Source organism: Cynocephalus volans, chromosome 1, assembly GCF_027409185.1.
Source record: "Cynocephalus volans isolate mCynVol1 chromosome 1, mCynVol1.pri, whole genome shotgun sequence".
NCBI classification, from domain to species: Eukaryota; Metazoa; Chordata; class Mammalia; order Dermoptera; family Cynocephalidae; genus Cynocephalus; species Cynocephalus volans.
In genome coordinates, this window is record NC_084460.1 from 262,862,750 (window position 1) to 262,882,174 (window position 19,425).

The window sequence follows — 19,425 nt, forward strand, 5'->3', positions numbered from 1 at the left end:
GTGGTTTTTGCATATCCTTTGTCCATTTCTCTATTTGGGTGTTTATCATTTTCTAAATAATTTGCAAGAATTCCTAGTATGTTAAAAATATTAATACTTTTCACATATATTGTACATATTTTTAGTTCATCTTTTAACTTTGTTTATGGCAATTTAATATACAGAAGTCTATAGTTTTTATATATTCAAAGATAACCAGCTTTTCCATTATGGTTTTTATTTTTGCTGTTATGCTTAGAAAGTCCTTTCCCACATCAAGGTTGCAAAAACGTTTCCTCCTTGTTGTATTCCACTGCTTTCATCTTTTTATTTTCTCCATTTAAAATTTATCTTGATATAAAAAATTAGGTAAGGATTCAGATTTATATTTTCACATCTGGTTAGCCAGTTGTCTGAACATCATTTATTAAATAATTCATCTCAACCCTAGTGATTTAAAATGCTTCCTTCATCCTCTATCAAACGTCCATACTCTCTAGTCTGTTCCACTAGTTTGATTGTCTATTCCCATGCCAGTAACATACTGTTTTGATTGCTATAGTTTTATAATATGTTTTAATATATTTTGTGAAACTCTCTCCTCACTGATTTTCTTTTTCAAGAGTTTCCTAGCTAATCTTACATGTTTATTCCTCTAAATAAAGTTTAAAATTACTTTTTCAAATTTCCTCAACCCAACTCCTACTACCCCATTCAACTGCACTGAATTTATAAATTAATTTCAAACAATTGCCATCTTAATTAATGTCTTCTTCCATCTTAAGAATAATGTGCCTCATTTATTCACTTTTACATTCTCCCACCAAATTTAATATCAAATGTGAAGAAAGGACCATATCCTTCACATTCACATTCTCAAACTATTTACAAGGTACATCTTTTAGTTGCTAGATTTTTTGTGTGTGTGCTGTAAAAATGTCTAGCAACTGAACAATAATACTAATGCCATTATACATGGAATGTTTCCATAGCTCCAAAACACCATCTCATTATGTGAAAGGTGTAAATCATATACTATTATACGATTTCTCCCTCTCAGAGGCTGGTTCTCTGGACTTCAAGGCCAGTGCTGGAGAAATAAGGCCTCAAGCTGCTGAGCATACTCCATAGGATAATTAGAAATGATGCTAACCAGACTGCCTTCGCACATTTGAAATGGCCGTAAAGACACATCTCTGCAGCCTGCTCAGAATGGAGCAGGAATTCATGATTTATTCTCTACAAGACACAGGTCATGGCTTCCAAACCACAGCCCCACATCCTGGGAAGGGGTCCAACATAGGGGAAAGGAGGATGGAACAGTATTGCCAGGCATGTGCTGAGACATGGGCACCTACCCTCAGGACAAAAAGCACCATGCCCAGAACTCTGAAGGGACCACCAGCTTCCCTGTCTATGCCACCCCACCCGCCCACACCCATCAGTGAGCCAGAAATGCTGTCAGTGCTTGAAGAACACAGGCCACTGCTCTCCCCACAACACCAGGTCCGTGGCTGTAGGACCACGGAGTTCATTTTCCAGATGCAGGTGGCCAGAGAAAGCTTCATTGCTGAATATTTGCAGTTCTCATCCACAGTTAGCAAAACGGTGGCCTGCCGGCTGGATTTGGCCCACAGACGTGTTTTCTTTGGCCTGCACATTGTTGGATCATTTTTTGGAACCAACATTTAACAATTTAGAGATTTCCTGTACTTTCTCTTAAAAACTTTAAAAAGTCTGGGCCACACCACGCCTGCACTGTGGCATGGCACTTGACAAGCGCTAAGCGATTCATCGGCCCCACGACGGTGCACTTCTGTCATTTATGGGACCCGAGACTGCCACCCTGCCTGCAGCTTCCTTATTCCAGCAGTTTCTAATTTAGGTATAATTTAGAAGGTGCTCAACTCTCTAAGCTGACAAAATCTCTTGGGTCTTTATTCCCATATCAAAATCTTCACTATAAAAGAAAAAAATCAAGTAGGATACATGTAGGTGAGAAAAAAATACACAACAATCTAGAAGCTTAAAGAGCTGGGCTACATAGTTTGTATTTCTAAAACTTTAGGGAATTTGACATGATAGAATCAAGCTGAGAAAAATTTAGAGAAGATATTAAGTTGATCACTCCAAGTTCTTTGGGTAGAGACATACTGAGCCTCCTGGGTGGATTTTAAATATACATTCTATTTTTAAAAGAAACAGTGTAACACCACTACATAAACACACACACATACATACACAAATCACAAGCTTACTATTGCTGATTTGCCTTATTTTCTTTAAAAAGTCCCTTCATCATACAATATCAGTTTCTTTTTTCTCACTTGGATCTTGAGACTAGCAGACAACCATGATCAATTGAATTAATTCCTGTAGTCAAGAAGTGCTGCTTTAATGGTTTTCTCCCTTTTGTTTACTATAAGTTCTCTGCCAACATAAGCTTAGCTTTCACCTCAAGAGTTATTCCATTATATTCTCATATCATCCCTTCCCATCTCAGAATTGGAGAGGGTAAGCAACGTGCACCAATAGACTTGGGTCAAATACCATTAGACCAAAGAATAAACACTAACAGCTTGACAAAATTATCTTGTTGTGTAAAACAGATGGATTAAAATAATCAACTTGGGGACAACCCAACTGTAAAAAGACATTTTTGAAACTATTGAAGCAAAATAAAATTAAACATGCACTGGGTATTACGTGATATTGAGGAATCATTGTTCATTTCATCTGGTATGATAATGGGTGTGCACCTGCACGTATGTGCGTCTGTGTGTGCGCACTTCTCCCCGTTTGCGATACTTTTTTTAAAAAGAAATAAACATGATAGGTTTGCTACCATGTGGGACTCACAAATCTCGGAAATATAGTCTGTCATGGTTGTAAGAGACTCTGAATATCACCTAGTCCACGCACGGGAGTGAGGTTTCAATTCACATGGCAACCACAATTTAATAGTGTTATCCTGAGAAGAAATTTTGATCTCTAAGACTCAAAAAAGTACCACGAACCATGAGTGATGTTAACCAAGAGCACAAGATAGGAGAATGGGACTGTACGTGCTACTAATAGTCACCTTTAGAACCTCCAGTCCAGTGGTCTTTCAGGGAGATTATTACCAACCAAGTCAACTCATGATTACTTTAGAGAGCTCTGTCTATTAAGTGATTTCTTATCTTTTAAGCTGAAATATTATTTTTTGTAGCTTACAATAATGAAAAGTCTAGTTCCATTTTAACTTGGCGTTGTTAATTTGCACTATTTAGGACAGTTCTCCTGTCCTGTCCAAGTCTAAAACATCACCAGTTTCTTCAGCCACCCCTCACATGGCATGGTCCCCTCCCCAACTTCACCACTCACGACTAACAGGTACCAATTATTCTATGTCCCTGTTCCAGCATGGCATAGTAATATTGTCCTCTTGATGAGATGTTGTCACAACATAATCCCCAGAATGCCTTTATTGAGTTCAAATTCTGGTTTTCAGACCTGCATTCTAAAGTTTTGAATTCAGATGCTATTCTCCACCTTGAGCTCAATTTGGTCAGTCAGATGGGGACTTTCTAGTTATTGGCCACATCTGGGTCAACTTAAATGAACTTCTCAGAGCATAAAATGATCATCCCACATTTCCAGCATGCCACTAGCCAGGGACCACAGAAAGACTCAGAGTACTCCTTCTGATCCTTCAGTGACTCCTCAAATCCATCTACAGATTTTTAATCTTACAAAGAGAACTTCCAGTCTTACAACTGAGACCTGAGGGACATTAACTAAGTCAGATGCTTCCTCTGTTCAACAATTTGTTCCTCATTGAAATATAGGCCACCACTGTTTGGCTCAACATAGTTATAAAGGGGGGTTGAGTTGCTCACTCATGTTTGCAAGGACTGGCCTGAGTCATGGAAGAAATGTGAATGAATGAGATAGTGACCATGTCATCAAGCATGTAGCTTCTCAGAAGTAAAAGACAGATATAAATAACTCAAGTAGTAATTGAAAGTGATCAGTGAGATTCAAAGAGCCGTGGGGGTTGAAGAGAAGGCACAGGGCTTTTTTTGGTTGGGTCAGGGAGAAGGTAGAGAAGACAGCATAAAGGAAGTCAGAATTAGAACAACTTAACGAAGGAAGTAACAGGTATGAAAGAGCAGATGGGACTGAAAGAGGAGAGAAATGAGAAAATGGTGAAAGAATAGAATAAATCCCAATGGGTCAAGTAATTTGGTTGGTTGAAGCATAGGTTTCATGAATACTAGTAGTGGGAAATAAAGTTAGAAAGGCCGAGCTGAATGACATTACTTTCTATATCAGGATCAGCTAATCGAAGGGTGATTTACATCAAAGAGCACGTGACCCATCAAAAGACATGGAGAGGTGGAGAAATAAAGGGCACACCAAAGCCAGTACAATCTTTCTTGTGTGTGTGACTGAACCAAAGTCTCATTTGCTCATGACCATCAGGAAAAGATAGTAACCTTGCCTTGGGCTTGCCTGGGCTTGGGCCACAGCCACAAAACAGTCTGGGTGAATTCCAGTGATGTCAGAACACTGGACAATGACCCTGCTGGCCTGGCCTCCTCTCAGAAGTGTGGGTCACACATGGCAGGCCCTGGACAAGTGCCCAGCTGCCTTCTCAAGTAGTCTGTCCTTGGCTTCATCTGTGCTTACCTTGCAAAAATGTCACAAAACATTGCCCTGTTGTGTTCAGTGCCAGCTGGGGAGAAGCTGCCAAAAGCTTTTTCAAAAGCCACCTCCACCTGCACTGCCACAGAACAACGGCTGCGCCAAATGATTCACCTTGTGAATAAAGCATCCAGTGGATAGACAGAGATACAACCTAAAACATAATCCATCTCCCTGTGGCAAACCTCTTATTCACACTGAAGATGTATTTGACTCTTCCTGTTGTTACTACTTAACATTAGGGACTTTCAAGAGAATTCTGTCCCTGGACAAACTTCAGTATTTTGGTAATCGAATTACATTAAGAGAATTAGTAGCATGTACTGCTCATAACTGCTTGTTCAATCCAGGTCTTGGAAACTATCAAAAGCGTAAATCATTGACTAACTTTTTTTATCTTTCTTTACGGCAGTTAGTTGTTTTATTTGTTGAAACACCTTCCAGATCCAGTGGTTCTTAATCTTTTGGGGTCACAGAGCCTTTCAGGAATTTGATGAAATGCCTCAACACTTTTCAGAGAAAAACATATACGTGCTCAAGTGTGCACATCTGTGAGTTACCTGTGATTTCAGAGAGCACACAGGATGCCTAGTTCATCCATCAATTCCAGGGTCATGGACCCTCTGAGGCAGGGGTCAGCAAACTTTCTCTATAAAGGGTCAGATAGTAAGTATTTTGGGCTTTCCAGGCCACATATGGTCTCTGCCACAACTACTCAACTCTGCTGTTGCTGTGCAAAAGCAGCCGCAGATAATATGTGAATGAATGAAAGTGGCCACGTTCCAAGAAAACTTTATTTATGAGCACCAAAATTTGAATTTCATACCATTTTCACATGTCAGAAGATATTATTCTTCTTTTGACTTTTTTTCAACCATTTAAAAAGTAAAAACCATTCTCGGCTGGCAGCCTATGGAAAAAATGTGTGACAGACCATAGGTTGCCAACCCCTGCTGTAGGGCATGGGTTCTAGGGGTTCATCGCTTTGGAAAAGAATATTATTACATCTTTATTTTCACTGGCTTCTCACTGAAGTTTAGCATTTCCTTCAACTATGAATGTAAGCAACAAACCACAGTACTATCAGCAGTATCTGAGTCTCTCACCAGTAGAAACTGCAAGTATGTTCATATCCCATGAGAGTTGTTGCAAAAAAATCAAAATATTGAGTGTGCTCATCGCTATTTTTAAACTATGGTCATTAGATCTTCTGCTGTATCTTGTTATCTGAATGTGTTGCTAAAGAAGCACATATGTTGCTGTATCACAAACTTGATTTTTAATATTTGGATAACTCTTCAATATAATTGATTTCCTTTCTAACCCTATATATTTCATTTCATGGGTTTAAAAACACTATTCTGAGAAGCAGCCCAGAGCTTTCACCAGGCACCAGACATCGTGGTCCATGACACAGAAAAGGTGAACAGCCCTTGCTTGCCCCAGGTCAACAGGGCCTGGGCAGAAAAACCACAGCATCTCTTACCAGAGCATTCACATCTTCAGTTTTGTGGATGAGCATCCGTGTCTCCTCCGGATCACCGCTGAAGATCGCTTGGACCAGTGGTGGCTGTACACACAAGAGAATGGGAATTAGAACCATAATTTAATTCATTTGATTGCATTCAGATGCAGATGGAAAGAAAAGAATTTGTCCCCTAAAAGTTCATTCAACAATTATCAATTGCAAAGATGAATAAGACTCAGACCTATCCTCACTAGAGTCTAGTGGGGGAGACATTTACATCTAACCTGGGTCTATGAACTAAAGTTAGTGTAACATGAAAATCACTCATAGTTGATACCATCTAACCCCAGTTAGGATGGCTAAAATCCAAAAGACTCTGAATGATAAATGCTGGCGAGGCTGCGGAGAAAAAGGAACTCTCATACATTGTTGGTGGGACTGCAAAATGGTGCAGCCTCTATGGAAAATGGTATGGAGGTTCCTCAAACAACTGCAGATAGATCTACCATACGACCCAGCTATCCCACTGTTGGGAATATACTCAGAGGAATGGAAATCATCAAGTCGAAGGTATACCTGTTCCCCAATGTTCATCGCAGCACTCTTTACAATAGCCAAGAGTTCGAACCAGCCCAAATGTCCATCATCAGATGAGTGGATACGGAAAATGTGGTACATCTACACAATGGAATACTACTCAGCTATAAAAACGAATGAAATACTGCCATTTGCAACAACATGGATGGACCTTGAGAGAATTATATTAAGTGAAACAAGTCAGGCACAGAAAGAGAAATACCACATGTTCTCACTTATTGGTGGGAGCTAAAAATTAATATATAAATTCACACACACACACACACACAAAAAAAAAAAAAAAAACGGTGGGGGGGAGAAGATATAACAACCACAATTACTTGAAGTTGATACGACAAGCAAACAGAAAGGACATTGTTGGGGGGGAAGGAGAAGGGAGGGAGGTTTTGGTGATGGGGAGCAATAATCAGCCACAATGTATATCGACAAAATAAAATTTAAAAAAATAAAATAAAATAAATGTCAAAAAAAAAAAAAGAAAATCACTCATAGTTGAAATTGTCCTTGATAGGCCCTTAAATTCTCTGTCAAGGAAACTAGCAAGTATGTGGTTTTGTGTATATAGTCCCCGTTACAGACTGAAATGTGTCTCCCCAAAATTCATATGGTGAAGCCCTAACCCCCAACGTAACTGTGTTTGGAGATAAGGCCTTTGAGGACTAATTAAGGTTAAAGATTTCATAAGGATGGGTCCCTAATCCAATAAGACTGGTGTCCTTATAAAAAGGGGAAGATACACCACAGCTCTCACATTCTCTCGGCCTGCACACAGAGGAAAGGCCATGTGAGGACACAGTGAGAAGTAGCCCCTGCAAGCCAGGAAGAGAGACCTCACTGGAAACCAACTCTGATGACCCCTGATCTTGGACTTCTAGCCTCCAGAACTATGAGAAAATACATTTCTGTTGTTTAAATCATCCAGTCTGTGGTTTTGTTATGGCAGCCTGAGCAGATTAACAGTCCCCTATCCTTCCTCTACTTCTTATGAGACAATGTTCCTTGGTAGTAGCCTCAAACAATTCCATTCCTAGAGGACATTAAAGGCCATGTTTCTGACCACCTGAACACTTCTTTGTCAATGTTTGGAAAACCCTTGAAATCATTCGCAAATGCTTCCTATAGCTTTAGCCAACAGCACTGACTGTTTAAACATGATTACATCCACTGCCTGTTTAAAGTAAGTGGTGTGATGGTGGGTTAGGACGGAAAAGAGTGATTGTTACTGAGCTTTTAGTATGGAACTCACCTACATTAAATAAGACCCAACATACAGCAGAAGGATCTATAAAGTGTGACAGAAACACAGCTGAAAGAGCAATTAGTTCTGCCTGGGGAGGAGGTCGGAGGAGAGGTGTGTATCCAGAAAAGCTTCATGGACAGCACTTTCATTAGTGAGGGTGAGTCTGCAGGCAGGGCCGGGAAGGACATGCCAGGCAGAGGGAGCAGGCTGTGAAAGGTGTAGACACGCAAAGAAACTGATTGTTAGAAACAGTCATCAACGCGATGACTGAAGTGTGGGGAAAAAAAGGAAAAGCGGTGGGCTCTGAGGTTGATGATGGGCTTGCCCCACAGGGCAACAGATCCTGTTCAGGATCCACCCGCCCACCACACGCTGAGCCCGTCTCCCATGTATGATCTGGGTGAGCACAATCATCACTGCCCTCCTAGGATTGTTATTAGGATCAAACGATATACTATATGGGAAAGCCCTCTCTAACTGCACAACCCCACACAAACAGTGGATGTTCTCATTCAGAAATGTTTAACAATGCCAATGTGCAATATTTGACAATGTTTTCTAAACTTTAAAATCCTTGGCAATTACACACACACACACACACACACACACACACACACACACACACACACACCACTTTTGTAATACTGTAGACATCAGCAGTTTCTCAAACTTGTCTGACCATAAGAATCACCCAATGTTATAAGACTGAGGTCAAGGGTTTGAATCCCCATACTGGCCAGCCGCAAAAAAAAAAAAAAAAAAAAAAAAGATGCTTGTTAAAACAATATCCCCTCATCCCTTTCCTGGGGATTCTGATTTAGTTCATCTGGGGTGAGGGGTGGGCACTGCAAATCTAGATTTTCAACAAGTGCCCAATAATTCTTAGGACTGGTGGCAAACACCAGCCTGAGGTGGAATTATTAACATCACCTACCTTGACTTCTCCCTGTCCCATCTACTTGGGAGTTTGAGTCCTCATTTCCCCTATAAGCTTTGTTCTTTTTTAACTCTCCTGTTGCCTTTCTTACAGGTTCCAATCGTGTATATTGTTAGTTTGGGAGACCAATATAAGTATTATCAATAGGATATAGTAAGGTTGCTTGAGGAAACACTATATAAAACATGTCAAATTGCTGATGAATATTTCCATATGCCAGGAGTTTGTCCATGGGTTTCCCCTCTGCTATAAAAGTTTCCAGCAAATAGATGTGTCTCTCTTTTTTTCTCCCAAAATTCTCTCTCAATTCTATTTCTTGCCAATGTGTCTGAACAGTTTCTCAAATTACCAACAATTAAGTAGCAGGAGAGAAATCTTGAAAAGAATACAGGTTTTCTACCAGGTCACTATTAGCTGGTTGCCCTGCCTAAAAACAAGGAGTTCCTCCCACACTCTCGCTAACTACCTGCTAACCAAGTCTCCAGGTTCTTGCCCCATTGCAAGAACCACATTTTATACAAGACACAGAATTAGACACAAATTCAGGATTTCAAGAAAAATATTGAATCTTGCTTATCTGTTTCATAATTCTGTATCTGCTGTGCTCATGGATGCATGCTCATATTGCATTTCTGCCTTTTTAAACCTTAAGAGAAAACAAATGACAAACCCCAATAACCACATGACAATAACAGAGGCAGAGTCTGACAAGATTTTAGTGTTAAATCGACAGTGATCAATCAACAGTTAAGACATTAAGACTCTAAGGAACAAATCCATCCCAACAGTTAAGTCATGACTAGTTAATCACCTTAAGGAAACACAAGGAAGCACGGACTCTCACTCACAAGTGTAAGGAATGCGTACAGTCTGTTACCTTCATTCAGTCCTGACTCTTCTCAAGAAAGACAAGCATTCCAAATTATGGCTGGAATGTTCCCAAGGAAAGGCCCCCTGAAAAGCTGCCAGAGAAGGACACCAGCACAGTCTCTCAGCAGGGAGGGGTGTGTAGACCTTACTAAATACCTCTGGGCTAGCTCTGCGAGAAGCTGCTTTGTAGAGTGTTGTCAATGCTCAGTGCTCCCAGTATCTATTGGGGAGAAGCAGCTGAGCTACTGTTGTAACTCTTCCAATGCTGCAGTCACATATATGCAAGCACGTATACACACGTACATGCCTACATTTGCACATTTGCATACACATCTACTCTCGTGCATCTACTCTCATGCACATATCTACTCTCGTGCACATATGCATAGAGATACATGTTGATTCACATACAAACCCCTCCCACTCCCTGTGGAAGTGCCTGTTCTCCACAGCCCAAAGCCTTGCTAGATGGACTTCTTTAGCCCCAGCCGTGCCATGTGGCCACCATGACTTAAATAGCTGTTGACCATTAATTTGACAACCATTATAACTTCCACAGCTTTCCTCTTAAACTTGATAAAGCTTAAAAGCAAAGCCTTACCTGCACAAGAGCAGAGTCCTAAGCCTTGGCATATGTGAGTATTTCTTTCTGAAGTTTCACACATTTCAGCAGTAGCATATACAATATAGGGATGCTTTTTGTATAATAGGGTACAAAGTTGAATAAGCACAAAATCATAATAAGGGTCAAAATTGTGAAAAATAAGTAGTGGCAGAAAAAAAGAGGTATGCAGTTATTTTGGTTTCAGAATTTTCTTAGCAGGCTTAGCAGCTGTACACTGGAAATAATTGCCATGTGAATATTGGCACAGTCCCTCAAGTAGATTCAGAAGAGAGAATACTTCCTGGGCTTAAATGACCAATGGCACAAGTGGGATTGGTTATTCAGAAGGGACCTGTCCTTATCTTTCATCCTCACCAACTATCTCCCATCATCTTTTCTAGGAATCTTGGCAGTTGCCTTCTAGAGGTGACTGTCTGATAACACTTGACCCCTCTAAGATAGAAGTGCAGAGCAGAGAGGCCTCTTGAATTTGGCAGCCATTATAAATTTTGTAGCCAACTTTGCTAATACTAGGAACTGAAACCTTCTCAGCAGAAAGCGACTTTCCCTACCCACATCCCCTATCAGCCCATCCAAGGCAATATTTTTCATTTATATTCTCACTCTTTGAAAACAAAATGGGAAAATACGTGACTTCCAAAAATAAGACACTAAATCAAAAATGTACTAGCAATAGGTAACAATATTCTCAAACTTTGAAGTAGAGTTGTAATTCCACTAGGGGGAGCAAGATGGTAATTTGTTACCTGGGAAATAAGAGTCAATGTTCAGGTTGAGTAATTAAGAGAAGTAAGGTAGCTGAAGGCTCCATTTTATTCAAAACATAAAAGAATTCAAGCTTCCAAGAGAGTTCTTAGTAATAAGTAACACACACACCATGTACATACCAAAACAAAAAGAAAATAAACAACAAAAAAAACTTTCCTAATGATCCCTGAGGGTCCAGGTTTTCAGGAAATAAGAATAAAGCTATCTAAAACTCAGGTGTTAAAGTAACATTTTCATCATTTACGAAACCCAGTTCAATTTCTCAGTTTCACTAAAAATACGCTCCTAGTGGCATCAGATATGCCACACATTTAATAAAGCCCATCATGGGTTCTATAGAGAGAGCTCACTACTTTTTTACTCCATCCTGCAATGAGGTTGCCAGACCCTCTATGCCTTCCCCAAACTCACCCCCAAATCCCCTAATGAAACCACCAATTCAATTTTGATAAAACCACTGTATATTTCACTTCACTTCTCCTTTGTCAGAGCTGCATGTTCTTCACTAACAAATTGGCCTTGGAAGACGAGCACAGTGACAGAAGCTGTCTCCAAGCATCAGTAACTACAGTCAACGGTAATAAGTCCGAGAAGCATCCAGAAGATGCTCCAGCATTTCGTTCCAAATTCCTGGTGTGTTACTTGTCTTTTTCTGATTAGACTGGGTAATTAAAGATTCCAAGTCTAAAAGAAAACAGCTTGCATTCTAATCAGGAGTGGGTGTTGGGAATCAATCAATAGCCAAGAAAGAAAAAAATGATATTCCTAAACATCTGTCCATACTTGAGCATTCTGAGTACAGTACGCCATTAAAGCAAGATTGGAGCATGTTATTCGTAGCTAATAGCTGATGCAGCAATAATCTGGCCATATGAAACCATCAACTTATATGAACAAGCTGAAACACTTCATTAGGTAACAACCGGTTTTTGAATGAGGCAGCGCTTGTATTTTTGCAAAAGGATAATAAAAATTTGTTCGAGTCACTAGATTTAATGGACAAAACTTGCTAGCTCTATTCATGTGGGTCCTGCTGTGTGATCTGCTGCAAGGATGCTATTAAGTGCTTCCTGAATATAGATCACTCTTTACTTGGAGTGAGGTTCATTCCATCACAGAAAGATAATGATGATCATAAAATCAAAATCTGTTTCCCTTAAGGACCATAAGAACTACACCAAATATACTGAGGCCTCATAAACATTTTTTTAAATAAGGGAATGAGGCAGGACTACATGTTTGAAAATGTCTCCTGCAAAGTATGCTGCAGAATAAGTGTCTATAATATTTCCAATTATTAATAAAAACAGAAAGAGCAGAAAATTCCAAGTAAGAGTAATACCCCCTCTCTAAGTAGCTATTGTTAACCCTATACTTAATCATTATGAAAAAGAACAACATTTAATAATCAGAAAATGGGGAAAATTAATTTATTATCTAATCTTTTTCAGAATGAAAATACACATAGGCACTGAGTATAAAATAATTCTTCAAGGACCAATGACCCAGATTTTGGAACACTCATATTCTTCTCTGCCTTTCTTTCCTGAGAGTTTCCTTGGTTGTTTCTCTGCTTTTTAATAACACTCATCAGCGTCATCACCATCTTCAGCAGCCAACCCGAGATAGAATGAAACCCAGCATGTCAACCTTGCTACTAGTTACTCACAGAAGGTTAGGCAAAAGGAAATGATGAAACAACAGTATCAGTTAAATTGAAGTCAGTTAATTTTTACTGACCTGCGATCTCTCTTTTCTTTCCATAGCACGGAGATCAACACGATGGTATCAGAATGACCTAGGATTAAATCCTAGCCATTTCAGTTTCAGTTTCCTCGTGTATAAAATGGGGTTATGATGGCCGTTTTACAAGACATGTTTAAGAAATGGCATAATAGAAGCAATGCCCCCGGTACAGGGCCAGACACCTTGTGTGCACTCAATGAAAATGATGATTACTGTTGACTTTGAGATAACACCCTCAAAATCCTTTATTGACAAGTACATTTATGTCCTTCTTGCAATAAGGAAAATAAGGAATCTTGGAAGATTTCCTAAAAAATTACAGAGCAAATAAATCGGGTTAGAATTATAATCCACTCAATATCATCTCCAAGCAGAAGGACCCAGCACACTGGGAGAGAAGCTGTACAGGGACGGGAGCAAAATTCACATGAGCCTGACTTGGCCTTTGTCACACTAGAAAATTGCAAAATGTTGCACAGCTTCTCTGTACTCAGAAGTCTAATCTATAAATCCAAATAATGACTCAACAAAATAATACACCATGTCTCTGACTAATCAAAATGTGCCATATATTCACAACTGATTGATGGGATTAGAGATTATAATTTTACCACTTAATGTTATCATAAACATGTATAGTTATATCTTTATTTTATGATCTCTTGATGGCCATAAAAGAAATGAATCACCTGTTTGGAGTTGAGAGGGGGTCAGATGATTTGCCTATCAGTGGCAAAGTTGAGGCTAGAACTTAGTTTTCCTGATTCTCCCAGCTCAATACTTCCTTGCACATGTCACGTTTATAACATAATTATATATATAATTCATGATTAGGAATTCAGCCTCAGTTTAATGTGCTCCCTATGGAGATATATTAGATACCTTCTGACCCACCAAGGACAAAAGCTACCATATGTATTATATATTCTCCATAATACGTGTGTATACTTAAGGTATACAGCCGCTATATATCTGTGTATATATCTAGATATAGTTACTCTCAACAAAATAGCTAACAATGAAGCAATCCTACCAAAAGACAGAAACAAGGGCTACAATCTTTCAAAGTAGAGGGGCTCAGAGAGGGTTCAAGTTACCAGAAAGATTAGATGTTGAGCTGAATTTTGAAGAATGGGACTGTGGAGTAAATCTTTCAAGCTGGAGAATAATAGATGAGGTTAGAAAAGTAAATAGCTGGGTGGAGAAGTGCCCTGCCAGCAACATAAGGGGTTTTAACTCAACGTTGTATTCAAACAGAAACTGGGGTCTTGAGCAAGAGAAAGGAATGGAGTTTTTGCAAACATTCAATCTGGCCACAGTGTGCACAGAGTATTGGAGGAGGAGAGATTGGAGTTACAGACCGTTGTCACTCTCCAAGCCATCAAAGGAAAGAACTTTCCGATCTTCCTTTATCACGGGTTCCCCAAGTGCTATGTGCAGAGATAGAGTAGAAACAACCGATTCTGTTTTCGGTTCTTTGATGTCTGCTCTATTCCTGGATGCAAGTTTGGCTCAGCATCTTGGCCACTTTCCTTCACTCTTTATATATAGCCCAAATCTCCTGCCCCTGAGACACTAATGTTTCCAGGTGAAATTGAGGTTACTTCCTTTAGTTCTGGAACACTTCCATTTTTTTCCCTCACAGAACCTCTGCGGATGTAAGCTCTGTTTTGTCAGACTTGTCACTTGATTACTGGATTTAAATCATAACATTTCAGAAATAGGCCATGTCCATAAAGAGAAAAGCAAAGCAAAACAAGGCAGACGTTCTTTGCCAAGTGCCATATTTTTATTGGGATCTGCTGCCAACTACCCACATCTTTTTTCACTCTGTCTAGTTTCAAATGGCTTGAGATCAAATCTAACCTCTAGCTAAGTTAATTAAACAGTGTTGGGAAGGAAAGCTAATTTAAGCAAGAGCACAACAGATCCAAGAGGTTAGTCCATACAGAATATTTAAATCAATGTAATTTTAATGAAACAAAAAAGAACAGTATATACTCCTACAACAGTTTCCTGTTTTAAAAAATTATTATAGAGGTTTTATCTCCTATATTAGTTTTGGGTATATTCTTTGTATAACTGTATCTTATAGCATATTGAATCCACATAGTTTCAAATATGAGAGGTGATTTAATGTTAATCAATATAAACCATTTTAGTGATCTCTGTGGGAAAAAAAGTATACAGCCAGCAGATGATTTTCAGGGTTATAATGTACTCAGTGTAATTCTTTGCCTGTTCTGATACACAAAGTAGTTCTCAGTTTTAGGATGCATTGTAAAACATGACTTTTTAATTAATACCTAGTAAGTGCATACCTTATCATAAAAAAAGGATTTAAAAAAATAGAAAGTGATTTATAAGTACACTATTATTTTCTTTAGTCTTGAGGAATTATAATTTTTGAGAATCTCAGAAATTTGAAGCTACATAAAACAATTCAAGTGTCCTTTAAAAACAATAACAAAATCAATGTGTAGAAATAAACGGTATTCATCAGAAAGGTGGCAATCTCTTGCAAAATTTGAGGGGGCTAGAACCACTGTATATAAGATATGTGGATTATCTCAGCCACATTAAGTCATTCGTGACTCAGGCAAACTCCAAATCGGGTTTGTCTAAAATTTGTTAGAACCTGAATTCCTTCAAAACACCAGCAAGCCACTTTCTATTCAATCAAGTTTTTCCAAAGCCCATGACAATTTTCCTTTAAACCCTCTCCTTCCTTTCTACAGCTATTTTTTTTCCTTTGAATTCCATGTGCGTTTTTGGAAATGGAGAGAGCAGCTGAACTTTCCTCACCTCTCCACATGTGGGGGATTAGAGGCAGGTGCAAAACCGAGTCACCTTCTTGGCTCTGAATGTTCTCATCACTCTCAAATCTCAGGCAGTGGGTTGACCAGGACCTGGACTAGTGTCTGCCTGAGGTGACTGGAGGGTCCCCTGCTTCCCACAAAACCAGAAAAGTCACAAAGAATGAAAATCTACTAGGGACTCCCCTCCATACAGTCTTCCAGAAAGCTTCTTCTCAGTTTCCCCACCCCACCCAAAATCATGGCAAGGGCACTCAGTGACAGATGTCAAGGGGAAATGATAAGACAGCAGGAAGAGAGAGGAGTCTAAGAGACTGAAAAACATTAGATAGCATAAAATGGGAAATTCTGCAAAACAGGACAGTCATATCATATTTCCTCACAGAGACACCAACCCAGTTCATATTTCCTTTATTTCTCTATGCACTACCCACCCTCCCCAACAAGAGACAAAAGATATGTTTTTGAAAAATTAATCTGGTGCATTTCTGATAACCATATTCAATTCAATTCAACAAAGATATATTAAGTGTAAGAAACTTACTAAGAGATTCAGACACTGAAATGTCCCAGTCAGTCTCTCTCTTGATGGAGTTACCAAGGCATAACAGGAAGTATACAGAGCTTGAGTGTAAGGCAAATGCCACAGAAGTACTCGAAGATACCCTGATATGATCATTGTACACTGCTATGGTTCAAATGTGTCCCCCAAAAGTTCATGTGTTGGAAACTTGATCCCCAACGTAACAGCATTAAGAGTGTGGGAAATCAGATTATGATATTTGAAAGGTGAGACCTTTAAGAGTGATTGGGTCACAAGAACTGTCCCCTTGTGAATGGATTGATCCATTCATTGAGTAATGGGCCGATGGTTTAATGGGTTGTCGTGGGTGTGGTTCTGATGGCTTTATAAGGAGAGGGAGTGAGAAAGTTATCTCTCTTGCTCAGGCCATTTGCCTTGTGATACCCTGGTCACCATGGGACACTGTAGAAAGTTACCACTAGGAAGAAAGCCCTCATCAATTGTGCCCCCTGGACCATGGACTTCCTAGCCTCTAAAACTGTAAGAAATATATTTCATTTCTTTATAAATTACCAAGTTTCAGGTATTCTGTTATAAGCAACAGGAAACTGACTAATACCCACTGTATAAATGTACCCAAATATCATATTTTACTCCTTAAATATATACAATTGTCATGGATTGATTAAAAAAATAAACTAAAAAGAAAAAATAAATTCAGAGACAAAAGTAGCTTAGTGGTTACCAGAAAGAGGTGGGCGGGGGGTGTGGAGGGGAGTAATAATGAGAAGTTATTGTTTATTGAGTACAGAGTATGTTTAGGATGACAAAAAATTTTGGAAATAGATAAAGGTAGTAGTCACACAGCATTGTGAATGTAATTAATTCTACATAATTGTATATTTAAAATGCTTAAAGTGAAAATCCTTATGTTATATAATTTACCACAATAATAATAAATAAATTAATTAATTTTTAAAAAGAAACAGTCTTGGGGGGGGAGAAGTACCCAAAGAAGGGAGAGAAATCGCATCTGGCCTCCTGAAAGATGCAGCCTTTGAAATACATACTGACAGATTTAAGCAGGTAGAGATGGACAGAATGGGAAGGAATGTCCCTTCTTCAAATTCAGAAGAATGCAAGCAGAAGCTGGGGAGACTGGACATGCACGGGGGAGCAGTTTCATGAGGGTGGAGCACGAGGGAAGTGAGGTAAGCTGAGAAGGAGACAGGGAGCATCAGATCATGGGAGGCGTTGAATGCCTGGCTGAGAAATTTGGACTCTCCTCTGTAAAACTGGGGAGCCATGGTTGGGTTTTGAGCAGGGGACTAACCTAAGAGTTGCACTTTAAAATAATCACTCTGGAAATAGACTGTCTGATGAACTGCAGGAAAAGACTGGAGTGGTGCCAAAAGTTAGGAGACTGGAAGCGTCTGGGCGAGAGGTCCTGTGGATGGAGTATCCTTCAATTGCTAAGGGAAACATGCTTCTGCCGGCCAAGGTGCACATCTAAAAGGTAAATGAACTATCCCCACTTTTAATGTAGCAGTAGCTACGCCTGCATTCAGAGAGACTCTCACCAACTTCCTCTGCAGGACGAAGGGCTCTCTGGAGCAGCACCGCCCAGCCATCAGTGGAGGAGCACCGGATGTTCTGCAGCACCAGCTCTCTTTATTTTCCACTTGTGCAAGCCCCTCCAGTTGCTTACCATGCTCTGCTCAGCTCTGGGACAGGAAGTTCCCAGCGCTCTGAAGTCAGTTAGCATCCTGCATCTGTACAAGCTGCTACTGCTCTCCCAGGCCACTACAGAAACCAGAGTCTCCAGGCTTTTGATTTCGGGGCTCCCTTCACAGTTTAGGTATGGGTACGAAGGAAACTTACCATTATTTCCTGAGCCAAAAGAACAAAACAAAACAAGTATCCCTAACCCAAGTATAATGCTATCTTTATATATTTATTTCCTAACTCTAAAATTTAGTCAAAGGATAAAACTCATCTCTTTTTTTTTTTTTTTCAGTCAGGCAGTTTGAAAAATAGAAAGAGCTATTAGGGGAAAGGGACTTTTTAAAAATTTTCTATTGTAACATAGTGGATTGTACATATCTGGGGGATACAGAGTTAAATATCAATATCTGTGTGCAATATGTGATGCTCAAATCAGGATAATTAGTATACTCAACGTCATACAATGTAATTGTCTTTTGCGTCAAAAGGGACTTTCTTTTTTTTTTTTTTTTTTTATTTATTTTTTTTTTTAAATTTTATTTTGTCGATATACATTGTAGCTGATTAATGCTCCCCATCACCAAAACCTCCCTCCCTTCTCCCTCCCCCCCCCTCCCCCCAACAATGTCCTTTCTGTTTGTTTGTTGTATCAACTTCAAATAATTGTGGTTGTTATATCTTCTTCCTCCCCGCCCCCCGGTTTGTGTGTGTATGTGTGTATGTGTGTGTGTGAATTTATATATTAATTTTTAGCTCCCTCCAATAAGTGAGAACATGTGGTATTTCTCTTTCTGTGCCTGACTTGTTTCACTTAATATAATTCTCTCAAGGTCCATCCATGTTGTTGCAAATGGCAGTATTTCATTCGTTTTTATAGCTGAGTAGTATTCCATTGTGTAGATGTACCACATTTTCCGTATCCACTCATCTGATGATGGGCATTTGGGCTGGTTCCAACTCTTGGCTATTGTAAAGAGTGCTGCGATGAACATTGGGGAACAGGTATACCTTCGACTTGATGATTTCCATTCCTCTGGGTATATTCCCAACAGTGGGATGGCTGGGTCGTATGGTAGATCTATTTGCAATTGTTTAAGGAACCTCCATACCATTTTCCATAGAGGCTGCACCATTTTGCAGTCCCACCAACAATGTATGAGAGTTCCTTTTTCTCCGCAGCCTCGCCAGCATTTATCGTTCATAGTCTTTTGGATTTTAGCCATCCTAACTGGGGTTAGATGGTATCTCAATGTGGTTTTGATTTGCATTTCCCGGATGCTGAGTGATGTTGAGCATTTTTTCATATGTCTGTTGGCCATTTGGATATCTTCCTTAGAGAAATGCCTACTTAGCTCTTTTGCCCATTTTTTAATTGGGTTACTTGTTTTCTTCTTGTAAAGTTGTTTGAGTTCCTTATATATTCTGGATATTAATCCTTTGTC

The 19,425-nt window shown here is 39.4% G+C and overlaps 1 protein-coding gene across 1 annotated transcript in view; it reads right to left on the bottom strand.

Moving 5' to 3' along the window:
• The window catches only part of ANKRD44 (ankyrin repeat domain 44), a 188,123-nt gene extending 170,558 nt beyond the window's left edge, over positions 1 to 17,565 (bottom strand). Inside the window, exons 1-2 of the mRNA XM_063086180.1 lie at positions 17,329 to 17,565; positions 6,155 to 6,238 (exon numbers count right to left, since the gene is read on the bottom strand). Coding sequence (XP_062942250.1) covers positions 6,155 to 6,238; positions 17,329 to 17,565 — 321 coding nt within the window. The remainder of the gene's footprint in view (positions 1 to 6,154; positions 6,239 to 17,328) is intronic.
• Between the last annotated feature and the right edge of the window lie 1,860 nt (positions 17,566 to 19,425).